Source organism: Thermobia domestica, chromosome 4 (genome assembly GCF_964235325.1).
Source record: "Thermobia domestica chromosome 4, izTheDome1.hap1.1, whole genome shotgun sequence".
In the NCBI taxonomy this organism is placed as follows: Eukaryota; Metazoa; Arthropoda; class Insecta; order Zygentoma; family Lepismatidae; genus Thermobia; species Thermobia domestica.
Genome location: NC_137457.1, coordinates 299,210,328 through 299,225,477, shown reverse-complemented (window position 1 = coordinate 299,225,477; position 15,150 = coordinate 299,210,328). Strand labels below are relative to the sequence as shown.

The window sequence follows — 15,150 nt, the reverse complement described above, 5'->3', positions numbered from 1 at the left end:
TACGACTAGTAAAGGACTACTTATCATCAATAGTCTGTCTCCGAGGTAATAATTCATCACCAACAAGAACTATCAGAAATATGTTTGTGCTAGGCTTTCCAACTGCATAAGACAATTCATTCATAGACACATAAATTTACATTCAAAATTAAATTCTATTAAAACTCTTTTTAAATTTGATATGAAATTTAACTATTGTACATCTCGCTATACACCCTCAAATTAGAACCTAGAATTAGAACAATCTCATATATCAACAATTCTACGCTTTCGAACTTACTAAGTTCATATCTCTATGTTGATTCCACAAACAAAATATTCGACTTTGTACATTTTTACACCGAATTAGAACTGTTACCAGTATGTCGGAAGGCTCTGGAGAAGGCAGGCAAGAGTAGGAAGGACTGGCAATAGGAAGCAACTTGTCCAAAACAAACTAAGTCGTGACGTTTAATACCATATATGTATTTTTACTTTAAAAAATTAAATAAATAAATAAAATAAAACAATGTGGAATGATATTCACTTTCCTTAGGACTATGGACTGTGTAAATGTATTACTGACTGGTAGCCGCGACACCTACTGGACCCGGTGCAGGTATGCTACCAACAACCACTAATTCATTCACCAGACCAATCGTCCCCGGAAAATGGAACTCAAATTTAGCTCAAAGAAAACGGTCCCAGAGTATCTTCCATCACAACTCGAAGTCCGGCATCCAGGCCTGCAGTCTGCTATCCGCAACACGTCGTGAGAAAGGTAACGAACCACAAACTACCAACACAGGATATCAACCTTTCAGCTGAGTTGGTAATGATAACTACTGAAACTGAAAATTTAAGTGTATAATGGCGCTACCAGAAAAAAAAAAATCCACAATAACTTCCAATACAGAATTTTAGCGCAACGGAAAGAAAAAATATAAAAATAAAATAAATAAAGAAACGAAAGCTCAAACTGGAAGAAAGAAAAAAAAACTTCACAGTATTCAGTCGTCTCTTACGTCGGTCGCACCAAGAAAATTTTTATACTTGTGAAATCTTACTTTCCTCTGAAAGTTAAAATACTTCTGATACTGCTCATGTATTTTGCACCTTGACTACATAGCTAGGTTTTACTGTATATATTTTCTAGATTAATACACATTTTTACATTCCCAATTCTACTTAAAAGGAAAATTGTTAGATTACAACTTCTACATTTTATTGAAGAAGCATTTTATGAGTTTATACAAATGCTACAACTATATCTTGAACAGTATTGAAAGGAAATTAAAGAAAAAGAAATAAAAATAATAATAATAATAATAATATTGATGGTTCTACAGGTTGATATTTGATTTCATTGTTTACAGGAAATCTGGCAACATGTATTTAATGTTACATTCTTCTAGTGTAACCGAAATCTTTAACTGAATCAAAATATTTTTTAAGGAATAAAAAAAGCAAACTTGAGAATCAATAACACTAATGACTGACATTAAACAGATATCAGTATACGTAATCATTCATTTATATATATATATATATATATATATATATATATATATATATATATATATATATATATATATATATATATATATATATATATATATATATATATATATATATACAAGTGATTGGTGCTCCATCCGCAAAGCAAAATTATAGCAGTCATCTCGAAAGGTGATGCTCAGTATTTTCGAGGACTACCACGGCGTTATCACACCTGATCACCAGGAAATATTATTGCGACCTATTTATGTTACAGAGTGCTATCAAACAGAAGCCTTCGTGCTCGAATGATGGGAAAAGAAGTCCGGATTTTACCAGACAATGTGACCGTCCATTTTGATATTGTTGCGCTATGAATCTCATCTACCTTATTCTTCGGACTTGCCAAGAAGAGAGTTCTCGCTCTTTCCCCTCCTTTAGTCTGTGCTTCATGGCAAGTATTCCCGTGACGATAAACATGTGATTACTGAGGTGGAACATTTCTTTAACACCCAAATATCGATTTCTACAAACAGGATATCCGGAAGATGATCCATCACTGGAAGAAGCTTCTCACTTTGGGTGGACGAGGAGGATTAAGTATAACACGAATGTTCGTACACATGGTTCCCTTTCTTTGTAGTATTAGTACGAACTTCATCGCCATCTCTTATAATAGTTTAGATTACATTAAATTTACATAAGGAGCTTTAAAAAAATGTTCAAAAATGTATTCTTTTTGCTGTAAGTTTGTTACTTGACAATGTGACTAACAGTATCTAATAGACAAATTTCACTGTACTGACCATAGGTCGATTCCTTTCGTATTGTTATTATAACACAAAGTATTCTATACTATATACCATTACGTAAAAGATAAGAATTAAATTAAATTTTCCCATTCTCACAAAGTAATTAGGGGAAAAAAACACTAGTTATAGACAATTTATCAATGTCGTTATACAATCACCAAAATAATTTGCCAAATTGGGTAAATCTCTGAACAGTTACTTTTGACCTTACCTTACGCGAATTACAAATTGCATAAACGGTAGCTAGTTCAATATATTGCACAGCCTGGCCATACAGCTCTATTTCAAAAGTCGTATTCTCACAATAGCATGTACAACAGTTGTGTATTTTGGTTTGGAATTAGGATTTTACACAGTTGTAGATTTTGATTTTTGCAGTAGGCAGAAAGTGATTTCAGAACTGAGTAGCAGCAGAAAAGAAAGAAAGAAAAAAAAGGAAAAAAGAGACAGACACACAAAGTAAAGTGAATGAAATGAAATATTTTGGTTTAACGTCCCACGATTATGCTCTAAAGGCTAAGGGAGACGAATGATTAAGGCACGTGAAAGATGATGGAATGAGAATGTGGGAGAAACGAGAGTATCCCGAGAAAACTCATGGACACAATGTTATTCACCACAAACTTACTTAGTCGGACAGGGACCCCATACACCAGAGGTAAGCGCTCTACCACTGAGCCAAAGACAAGAAAAGAAAAGAGAAGCAAGCAAGCAAGAAAGAAAGAAAGCAAACAAGAACGAAAGAAAGCAAGACAGAAAGAACGAAAGAAAGCAAGACAGAAAGAAAGCAAGACAGAAAGAAAGCAAGAAATCAAGAAAGAAAGAAAGAAAGAAAGAAAGAAAGAAAGAAAGAAAGAAAAAAGAAAGAAAGAAAGAAAGAAAGCAAAGAAAGAAAAAAAGAATGAAAGAAAGCAAGCAAGAAATCAAGCAAGAAAGCAAGCAAGAAAGCCAGAAAGAAAGAAAACAAGAAAGCAAACAAGAAAGAAAGAAAGAAAGAAAGAAAGAAAGAAGAATGCAATGTACTTTATTTTAGATTTGGAGTCGCAGTTGTTATACCCATAGGATTGTCTTCTTTTGTACAGAACATATTCATGTGTAAATAGCGGAATAAATATAATTAAAATATCATCTCTAACTTGTTTGGATCTGAATGTACGTTATCTTTTAGACTGGATTTCACGTCAATAAAAATTAGATTTCTGGAACTATTTTCCACCCACCACAATTTGTTTAACTCAATTCCAACTATTGGAAAAAAGACAGATCTTTTCAAAGAGGGGTGAATAGCTTTTTATATATATACACAAGACTTACATTCTTATTTAAACAATACAGAACAATTAAGACATACCTGAATCATCAGAAACGGTTGCATAATGCGGATCAGAAATTTCCTGTGTTCTGCTTCGCGCAGTTGAACCTCGAGTCTGCGCTTTGATCTCAGCCAGAGGTTCTCTTACACTAATGCTTGTGTATCCTTCTGAAAATTTTATAAATTTTATTAAAATGATAAATAATTTATCCTATGCAAGTACAATTCACAAATAAAATAATCTTTCCTGAATGAGAGAAATTATATATCAAGTAATGTTAATTGACCAGACATCACACACACAAAAGTAGAGATGCATTTTTTTTCAAATCCTTCTTCGATGGATATGGACAAAAATTAGAGATTCACACGTGTTGAAGAAGGCTAGGTGAGAATTATCTTAAGAAATGAATAGAAATTATTACCATCTGATCGTGAACAGAATGTAGAAACCAAAAGGATGGGCAAATGCTACTTCACTTTCATAGAAAGTCCAGAAGAGATCACGAAATCAACGATAAATCTTGGATTTACAATGGCAACTGTACTACTAAAATTCAATATATGAAACGTGGACCTAAAGTTTGAGGAAGAATCTGAACCACCGTAATGCGTCCAAAAGTTTAAGGCTCTTCTATAGGGAATCGAAACTGATACCACGCGCATCACAGGCGCACGCGTAGCCAGTAAACCAGCGGGAAGGGCTAAGTTTATGGAATGAAAAGAAAAGGCAGAAAATAGAATACTACCCCCCCTCCCCCAAAGTGAAAAAGATGTAATCTATAAGGGAGTATAACACGAAATCGAGTTAAGGACCCTTCGTACTAACGCAATCGTTTCCAACTGGCCGATATCTGGCATAGAAACATGGTATTGTGATTGGAGAAAGGGCTGTGAGAAATATGTGGAGCAAAGGAGGGATAGTATCATAGGTCCATTAACAGTGTCTGCAAAACCATTCACAGACCATCGATGTTCTTAACTGCGTATCATCACAGCAGCAGCTTTCTACGCCATATTTGATGTTTGTTCCTTGTTCTCTACGTGTGGTTTAATGAAAAACTGAGTAGAAAATGTGACGTCACAGGCCATTCACTTGGAAATAACTGCACATGAATGTTCTACCACTATTTGTAAGTCCCTGTGCCCCTATTGTTAGAAGTATACAACTCCTTCTGGAAAAGTGGATAGTAATTTGAACATGATTGCATATACAGGATGTGTGAAAAGTCACAAAGGGGTTATTATAACTGTGAATAACTTTTTTAAAAAAGTTATTATTAGATTCCATTGATATTTCACAGACTTAAAGGACCAAGGATGCAGATTGTTTACACTTATGTATGGAATATAATCTCAGATAAGTGTCCGCCATTATGGGCCTCGCAGACACCTGCAATGTGTAGCACATGATTCATGATAAGAGTTCAACACTTCTGGTCCGAATGCCCGTATTTCTGCACGCATATTGTCATTTGTGGCAATTTGAAGGACAAAACGTAAGTGAACAAACCACAAACAATACAGAAACTCAAGGACAATGTTGTGCAGAAATAGGGCACTTGGACCAGAAGTGTTGACCCTTGTCATGAATAATGTGCTAAATAGGACCCGTATCTGTGAGACCCATAATGGCGGAGACCTACGTGAGATTATAATCCACACATACGTGTAAACAATCTCCCATCCTTGGTCTTGAAGTCTGTGAAATATCAATGGAAACTAATGATAAATAAATAAATAAATAAATAATAATAATAATAATAATAAAAAGAATAGTTATTCACAGTTATAGCCCCTTCGTGACTTTTGATCCACCCTGTATACCCAAAGAACAGAAAAACAGTTACAAACATCTCACAATAGTTTTAAGTTCCATTACAGTATATAAAGTAACTATACATAAATAACTTCCTGTACGATGGTTAAGTTAGAGAGTCGTTGACTGAAAGATATCTAGGTTAAAAGTCTTCGAGTAGACTAGTATAAAGATACGAAAAGAATCACTAGTACCCTTGAAAGAAGTCACAACCGGTAAAAATCAAAATTTTGTCGGTACAAAATAAGAGAAGAGAACTTACCCAATGTAATATTTAATTAGTATCATTCAGGTAAGTTCTCTTCCTTTAGCTTGTACCGAGAAAATTATAATTTTTATCGTTTGTGACTTTCCGTAAAGCCTACTGAAACCATATAAAGGAATATCTGAGAAAGGTAGATTGCTGAAATAGGGTACGATTTACTGGTGGGCATTTCTTTCTCCGGGATTGCACATGCCGAATCCGAAGTCATAGAGTTAATTAACTAATTTTAAAACAAATACTGCACTTGAAGAGTCACCTTATATTTGTTGTCGAAATTAATTAAAAACTTACTGTTAGAATCTTGTGAATCGCCACTGAAGTTGGTTTGCTGATTAGGGAACACAGGAGGCGGTGTATCTCTGGGAATCGGCGGTGTCATATAAGGGAGATCCTGATTGGCAGAGATACCACCGGCAATTGCAGTGGCTGCTGGGATATCAGGAACCGAGGAAGGACTGTCATCATCATTCGATTCTATGCTACCAGGTAGAGCAGCAACTGAAGTTGGGGATACTAAGGAATTATGGGAAGAGGATTTCCGAGTGCCACGTGATCTTGGGGGCGGTACAGGATTATTTGATTGAGAGGACATTGGTCGTGGGGAATCTTCGCTGGTGCTTACGCCACTCGACATTGACTGATGCAGGCTAGTCACATCTTCTGTCCTAAAGTAATAAAGAGCACAAGATATAAGTATACGTAGGATTGATAACTATTAGAAACAGAACGTAAAAATGTGCAGGATTATGATCAATTTTGTCAAAATATTTACAAAAATATCATCTTGCATGCCATTCTGTTACAGAGAACACACAATTTCTTTAGCAAAAACCAGTAAAAATTTGAATCCAGGAAAAGTACATTTAAAAAATTGTAGTACGTCAAAATATCTCAATATATCAAATATAGACTGATTTTTTTTTTTTTTTTTTTTTTTTTTTTTTTTTTTTCTGAGTGCTATGATTATAGTCCAGCTTCCTGTTGAAAACGTGCGACCAAGCATCGAACAATGAACTCTGATAATGATGTTCACACATTACATGATTTTTGCATGCTGTTTTTGTTAAAATAATATCGACACAATTTTTGAAAAGCTAACCAGTATTTAAGTTTTTTCAACATCAATTCCGAAACTATACTGTGCAAATACCACTAAGAGAAACTGATATAAATTAAAGTCACATACATTATAGTCTGTTTTTACACACAAATCAGTGGCATGACATATATATATATAATCGCAATACATGCACCAGAACATGCAACTAGAATAACACCATGCATTGTATTGAGATTATGATCAGTATTTGAAAAAGATGTGTATTTGTTTGAAAATTGTCGGAAGTGGGGTCTTGAAGTGCAGCCGTGTAGACTAAGGTCAACATGCAGACAGTGATAAATGTAAAGAGCTATAAACATTTTTAAAAAAATTTAAAATCAAACGAACATGACTATCCAGTGCTTCAGAAAGCAACTGAAACTAGCGGCGAGGGGATATAAAAATATTAATTATTACGTAAGTCTCAGGAAATAATAGTATTCTGAAAAAATCAAAATATGTATTCGATATTGGTCTATGACGAATCTATAACTTACAATGTGATCAAAAACTTTTTTTTTTATTGAATCCTAAGTCTAACTTTCATCTTTCAAATAAAATAAACCATATATAATTTAAATATTACTACTAACATTATAATTGCAGTGACTTTCTAGATTCCACTAATTCCCTCATATTCGCCGTATGAATTCGTTTAATAACTGCATACGCACTAATAAGAAACGTTTATGCTAGCGAAACTGCATACCCTCCTTCATCTAATCTTATCAGTAACTTCAGAAAGAATAGATCAATTTGAGTTCAAGTTTCTTTAACATGCGGTAGATATAATTCTCTACAGGTTACTGGAAACTCCATTTAAATAGCGAATTGGTTCATGAATTATTAGTTAAGCGAAAATATATATATAGGGAAATGACATCCAGTTTTACTGGAGACTGTAAGGTGATTCAGTAATAGAGCATTCATCTCTGGTGGAAGGGGTCCGTGGTTCGATCTCAGGTTAAATGAGTATTTGGTGAACAACATCGTAATCGTGATTCGTTGTTTTATACTTTCACGATGAGAGTTCAACATTTCTATCTACGGTTTTTACGTTATATGTCATGTGGTTTAAATTCTCAACCAATGATAATTTTCGCTGATCTTGTTGTCGGTCTTCTCAGAGTCAAAACAAATGATCATCGGTTGAGAATCAAAAACACATGACACGTATCCTAAAAACCTTACAGAGAAATGTTAAATCGTATTCGTGAGTTTTCTCGGACTTTTCCCATTTTCTACCGTATTCTCATTCCATAAATTTTTGTATTATCATTTCCCTTTAGCCTAAGAACATATCTGGGGGGAAGAAATTTTTCTAAAACAATTTTTGGATCTGTAATGTTCTATCTGCAGTGAACTACCGTCGCTTGAAGCAAATTTGAAATCGCTGAGTGCGAGCATTACGGGGAGGTCTTAAATTGTCAAGTTTGCTCTTTAACTTAGTGCAATTTCTTTATTCCCTATTAGATTGCTTTCACAACTAAAGAACTTTTTGTTAGCGAAATACTCTGCTATTTAAAACCATGAAATGAAAAGTTTTATTTTCCATATATATATATATATATATATATATATATATAAAACATAACAACAACAATATGTTATCCTTCTTTTGTGTAATGTTGCAAATGTATAACTGAAACATCCATTCGAGTGGCTTTCTAGTCACTACAACAGACTTGATGAAGAAAAGCCATATCCTTCACTTCTTCCACGATGTCGTTGCTCCACTACCTACATAATTAAACTTTTCGATATTGATGTTACTTCATACCTACAACATAATAGTATGCTAGTCATTTGACTAATGTGAGCTTTCCAACTGCGCAAAAAGTCGTCCTTCATTGATTTTTAAGCAAATCTACTTGACTCATTTGACCAGTATGAGTTTCTCAATTGTGAGAATGTCGTCCTTCACGGATTTTTAAAGCAAATCTTTATTAAAATTGTTTTACGAAAATGTCATTAAAGTGCAAATCCAAAATTTGAGAGTTCATACGTCGAGAACCAAAAGCCTGCACAAAACCTGCCATAATATTTCAAAAATTGTATACCAGGTTAAAGTCCATCATATGCCAAATTTGATTCAGATATATTTTTTTTTGGGGGGGGGGGGTTAAAATAATGTTTTCGAAAATGTAACTCTCACTTTGAAGATGTTAACTCGGGAATGAAAAGCCTACACACTATAATACTTGATATTGGTACTAAGGTTGTCAAAGTCTACCATCATACAAAGTTTGATTTACATGTGGTGATTTCGGTTGAATTCGTACGATATACAGGGTGACCCATAATTTTGTATACGATGGTTGACTGATTGTAGTATTTGTAATTCTGGACAAAATGTTTCGATATGGCAACACTGTGTAGCCTGAGAGTGGGGATAACGGTCCACAATGTCATACCAATGGCGAGAGTTGCTGAACGAAACACTCCCGAACCGATGGATCGGTCGATGTGGATCTGAGGAGTGGCCAGCTCGATCTCCAGATTTAACACCACCTGACCTTTTCTTATGGGGTGTTTTAAAGGACAAGGTGTATCAACATCACATACGCAATTTGGCCGAACTACGGGAAGCTATCACAGAAGGGTTCCATAGGATACCACTACGGGTCTGTCAAACTGCTTGTGCCAACGATGCTCTTCGTCTACAAGCTTGTATCGATTTGGATGATGTATTAGTGGACCATGGCATGGAGAACAGAGATTAAAATTCTTGTAAGGAAAGGTATGAGAGTAATGAGTTTATGTTCAATTTTATATGAGAGTAATGAGTTTATGTTCAATTTTATATGAGAGTAATGAATTTATGTTCAATTTTATATGAGAGTAATGAATTTTATGTTCAATTTTATATGAGAGTAATGAGTTTATGTTCAATTTTATATGAGAGTAATGAATTTATGTTCAATTTTATATGAGAGTAATGAATTTTATGTTCAATTTTATATGAGAGTAATGAGTTTATGTTCAATTTTATATGAGAGTAATGAATTTTATGTTCAATTTTATATGAGAGTAATGAGTTTATGTTCAATTTTATATGAGAGTAATGAGTTTATGTTCAATTTTATATGAGAGTAATGAGTTTATGTTCAATTTTATATGAGAGTAATGAATTTATGTTCAATTTTATATGAGAGTAATGAGTTTATGTTCAATTTTATATGAGAGTAATGAGTTTATGTTCAATTTTATATGAGAGTAATGAGTTTATGTTCAATTTTATATGAGGGTAATGAGTTTATGTTCAATTTTATATGAGAGTAATGAGTTTATGTTCAATTTTATGTTCAAGTTATGTTGCTAGTTTCTATACCGCAATCTTTGAAACTTCACATACATAATTATGGGCTACCCTGTATAATATTCTGGATTTTTCACGAAAAAATTAATAAAGGACGAAAACATAACGTGTTTTAGATCAGTTTATCAGAATGTGTTCCCCAGTGGCAACCTGATACCTAACTTTCCGAACGCACATTTGTTTTACTGCTAGTTTACACGTATATGTGCACTCATGTCCAAAATAATTGTCGCATATCTATAACTGTCTTTTTGTAAGAATATAATTTGATAATGATGTTACAGGGTACTTTTAATACTGATACTATGTGTATAATCGGGAAATGTATATTTGTGGTAAATTTCATAAGAAAAGAATTATAAATACGAAAATTAGAATGAGTAAAACAAAATGTTATTGAATGAAGAAGAAAGCTGTATTTTCGTTTTATTGTTCTTATTTACTGCTCTTTTGACATTAGATGTGCCACATACATGTCTTTGCCGATTATACACATACTAACATTATAAGAAATACTGGGCGAATTCGTTATCAAATTATATTCCTAGAACATACTTATAGACTTGCGACAATAATTTTGGACATGAGTGTACATTGTTTTCAGCGAAATATCATTGGTTTTACTGAAAATATTATTGCAATTTCTGCATTCGCAAGCCAGTTGCAATATGCTTGGCTGTCAGTACAGATGAAAATTGTATACAGAAAAGCCAAATCTGCTAACAGCTCAAAATTGTGTTTTCAGAAGGGAATTAATTACAAACAAAGGATAGAGAGAAAGGGAGGATGCTAAACATACAAAAACTGGGAATCTGTACTAGAAACTTTATTTGGTCAATGGAGAAGCAGAAAATTATCAAGTGGACGCAAAATTATCATACGGAAAGAGCATACAACAATTCCAAACAACAATTTGCAAGCACGCTTGCTAAATCATGCTTTCAGTTAGATAAACTGTCCTGCATGAAACGAAAGGACAGCAGCCAAACCACGAAAATACACTAATCATCATCTGCGATTTCACCGCCACGGTTCAAACTCACCTGGCTATCATAGGCTGGGATCCACTCTCGTCTTTGGTAATACCTATGTCCCAAGCTCTTCCGAAACTGTGTGGTGTATTCCATCTCGAACAGTTCAAAGATGATTCCATACCCATACCAAGACTAAGAATGCTAGACAGAAATACGGAAGCTTCAGCATAATAGACCCAGTCCCAACTACACTAGCAAGCATCAGATAATAAAAGAACTTTCGAGAGAAAAAAGAATGGGCCGATTCTAATTCTACATTGTGTAGTCCACTTTCAAGATAAGTATGCAGATTTGGATCAAAACTATAATAATTAATCTTCAAGCCTTCGTATGAGACATATACCGTATTAGCCCCATATAGTCGCACTCTGAAATTTGAAACAACGTGGTAAAAAGACGATACCCGAACATAAACCGAGAGGAAGAAATTAAAATATAGGCAATTGTTTACCGACATATTCAGGAAAATAAAATTAGATAACTAAATGTTTTATTTTATGGCAGGCTTGATAATCGTTTGTCCTTTAAACGATCGCTCATACTGGTGACAAACCGGAAGTTCCATTTCAGTAGAAATGAATACCGGTGAGGCTTCGAGAATAACGAACGCAACCTTAACGGTAAATTCACAGAGTATGTTATCAAGAATGCCGGTAGCTTCAACAGTGCTACTAACTAACTAACTCTATGGCCTGCGGAATCAATGCTGCGTTCACAAAAGCTCTCCATTGATTTCTGTCCTTAGCCAACTGGATCCAGTTTCTGCGAGATCCATCTTAATATTGTCCTCCCATCTACGCATACGTCTTCCTCATGGTCGTTTTCCGATTGGATTTCCGGTTAAAACTTTGAAAGCGTTCTTAATTTCTTTCATTCTGGCTACATGACCTGCCCACCTGAGCCTCCCAGACTTGATGATTCTAACAATGTTCGGTAAACGGTATAAATTATGCAATTCTTCGTTATGAACTTTCCACCATTTCCCATTCCCGTTACTCTTGGGTCCGAATATTCGTCTTAGGATCTTGTTTTTAAATATTTTCAGTCTCCGTTCAACAGTAGTAGCATTGTTGTTTCAACAATGCTACAGTGCGTAACATTACGATATCTACAGTGAAGCAAGTGTCTACAGGGTGGTCCAGAAGTGGGCGTACCCTTCCCCTTTAGTTTTAACAGTATAGTGTCAGTTATGGTAGAATGTCTGTACACAGTTACCTTGAAGTTTTAAGAGTCTTAAGAGTCATAAACATTGGTATAATCACCATCCATCGCTGAATTCTGCGCCAAGTTCTCGTAGATATTTTGCAGATATACTCCGGAGTCACGAGGGTGAAGCTGTATTCCACAGCTGCTCGTAATTCCTGCGTTGTGTGATATCGAGTGTTTTTACTTGTTGCTTTATGAAAACCCAAAAGAGCATAGTCTAGTGTAGTCAGACCAGGATTTCTTGGAGGCCAGACAAAGGGAGCTGGTGAAGATGCACAACCTCCTCTAATCCAGCGGCCTGGAAACGTCTGATTCAGGTAATTACGCACGTGAATCGTGAAGTGCGCTGGTGCTTCCGGACCACTCTTAAGACTCATAAGAGTTCAAGGTAACTGTGTACAGACATTCTACCATAATTAACACTATACTGCTAGACACTACACGCCACTTCTGGACCACCCTGTACAATGTCATTGTTGTATTATAGCATACGATACGACGAAGTGTTATAACTTTTGTTTAAGTTTGCGAATATAAGATGCATCCTTATTTTTTTTTAATTGAAATTTGAAGTGTGTGCCTTATATTTGGGCTAGTACGGTACCTAATGACTAGAACACACAACATTTAAAGGAAGCCATTGTTAATGTAAGCCGCTTGAAAAAATAGTTATTTTATCGATAAACGCAAAAGATATCACCCTACTCTTTTCTTCACTGTTACGAATTAATGAATTAATGAAACCAATCGTTTCCAACTGGATGCGTGTGACTTCACAGTTTAATGCTAGGATTTTTAGTAAATTACTCACACAGAGTATGGAAAAGGCAGCAAACCTAGTTTTGATACAAGACAGTAGTGATAAGGCATATAAAGTGTGGTCGATGGTTTTGCGGATTACATTCCTCGTGGATTCATGAATAATTGAACACTGTCAACTTGCTTTATTCCATTCCATCGCCTCTAGATCACAAAATATCGCTTGCAAACGGAACTGACTACACTGATTGATTTTACAGTTCTAGAAAAGAGTTCATACTTAAACATATTTTTTAATCAGGAAAAGCATTTTCCGATTATCCTCAGCATATCTGAATTATTGTTCGATATTATTATTATTACTATTTCCATTGAAATGGGGGTGAAGAGAACTAGTATTTTTGGGATGGTGCTAATAAAAATTTTAGCAATATATCTTTCGCATTTAGCTTTAACAACGAGCTTCCGAATTTCAAAACAGTCTTATTCTACCTCTTACGTTTAGAAAAGATTAGCGTGACAGAAATGTCAAACTTCACAGAACCAATAGTGGTTCTCCTTAGCTCCAGATCTGACGAAGCCGCGAAGTTACTTTAAAAAACTGAGAATTAAGAATCGGCTCATTACAAAGGAAGTTAAAAATACAGAAAGCACCCTTCAACTTAACAACTTAAAAAACAATTTTTAAAAAAATAATAGACAAAATAGCTGTTAGCACTTACAAAGAAAGAGGGAAAAAAAGATGTTTAATACCCATATAAAAGTATCATCAAAATTTCCACACGAAGAGGAAAAAAAACAACAACGAAGAGTACAAGTTTTTTGATAAAAAAAAAGTAATTGTTTATTCTTGTTCAATATGTGCTCACTCACCTTCGAAAGACCCTAGATATAGTTGCATTCTCTTCTTTTTGAAGTTTGTGATGTAAGAAGCATTACTGAGAGAAAAGCTATTTTTCTTTCCTCCAAAAAGGAGATTTAAAAAAAAAAAATGAAAATTTGAAACATTTTAATGTTATTTTATTGTAACTCTACCAAAAAGTGAACTGTAGGTGTTATCACTCTCCAAAGCACAACGTGAAATGCAGATTTTTCATCTGCGAATTCCAAACGGTAGATAAGGTGGAAAATTGATCAATCACATACAAAGTATAACAATTATAATATACGAATGCAGTTTCAAAATGTCCCGATGCAATGGTTAAAAATTTAAATTTAATGCTGGTTAATGTTATTAATTTCTATCCCTTGCCCGTTACTAAGCGTACTATTTTGGACCTGTAACTACACGAACACGGGATAATTATTGTACATCAATATATTTTTTTCTATATGTATCGATTCTGCTGTCACTTCGCTTTGTAATTAAAACAAGAATTTTAGGGAAAATAATAATAAAAAAAAATGGATCGAAAGATTGCGATCTTGGCCCATAATTAATTTTTGGATCAGGGGCCACAAAAAAAAAAAAAAAAGTTTTGAACGGCCTCTAAATCGAGTTTTCGTATTTTCTACGGAATAAGCATACCATACCGAGTTAAGTGATAGTTTGGGTTTGAAAATGAAATGAAATCTTTGAGCTTTACGTCCTACGGTTATGCCGGTTAGGCTGAAGGAGGCGGTGATGATGAGTAATGAATGAAATGGTGGAATGAAGAAAGTGGGAGGAAACGGGAGAACCCCGAGGAAACCCACGCACACGGTGTTTGCCCACCACAAAGTTCACTTGGCGGGGGCTGGGATCGAACCCAGTGGTGAACGCTCTACCACTGAGCCTCCGCGGCCCCTTAGTTTGGGTTTGGCTACACTATATGTAGTTCTCCAGATATCAGGCGTACAAGAAAATTTTTGATTGAAATATATTGGATCTTTTGATCCAAAACACTTCAATGAGAAGTTATAGGTTGCCGTTCTTCCCCTCCCACTTCATTTACATCTTTACGCGATCTAACAATTTCAACAGCTACGGCTTTCAATCGAAGATCTTATGTGCATCGAAACCCAATATTTTGGAAAAGTGCGAAGATGATTTACGAAGAAGCAGAAGTG

At 34.8% G+C, this 15,150-nt stretch overlaps 1 protein-coding gene across 2 annotated transcripts in view; it reads right to left on the bottom strand.

Moving 5' to 3' along the window:
* The window catches only part of LOC145684238 (uncharacterized), a 172,515-nt gene that overhangs the window by 13,693 nt on the left and 143,672 nt on the right, over nucleotides 1-15,150 (bottom strand). The window contains exons 7-9 of one of the 2 annotated variants that reach the window (XM_081756341.1): nucleotides 11,146-11,277; nucleotides 5,976-6,349; nucleotides 3,640-3,768 (exon numbers count right to left, since the gene is read on the bottom strand). In XM_081756341.1, coding sequence (XP_081612467.1) covers nucleotides 3,640-3,768; nucleotides 5,976-6,349; nucleotides 11,146-11,277 — 635 coding nt within the window. The remainder of the gene's footprint in view (nucleotides 1-3,639; nucleotides 3,769-5,975; nucleotides 6,350-11,145; nucleotides 11,278-15,150) is intronic. The other variant, XM_081756342.1, reaches the window with a different exon arrangement.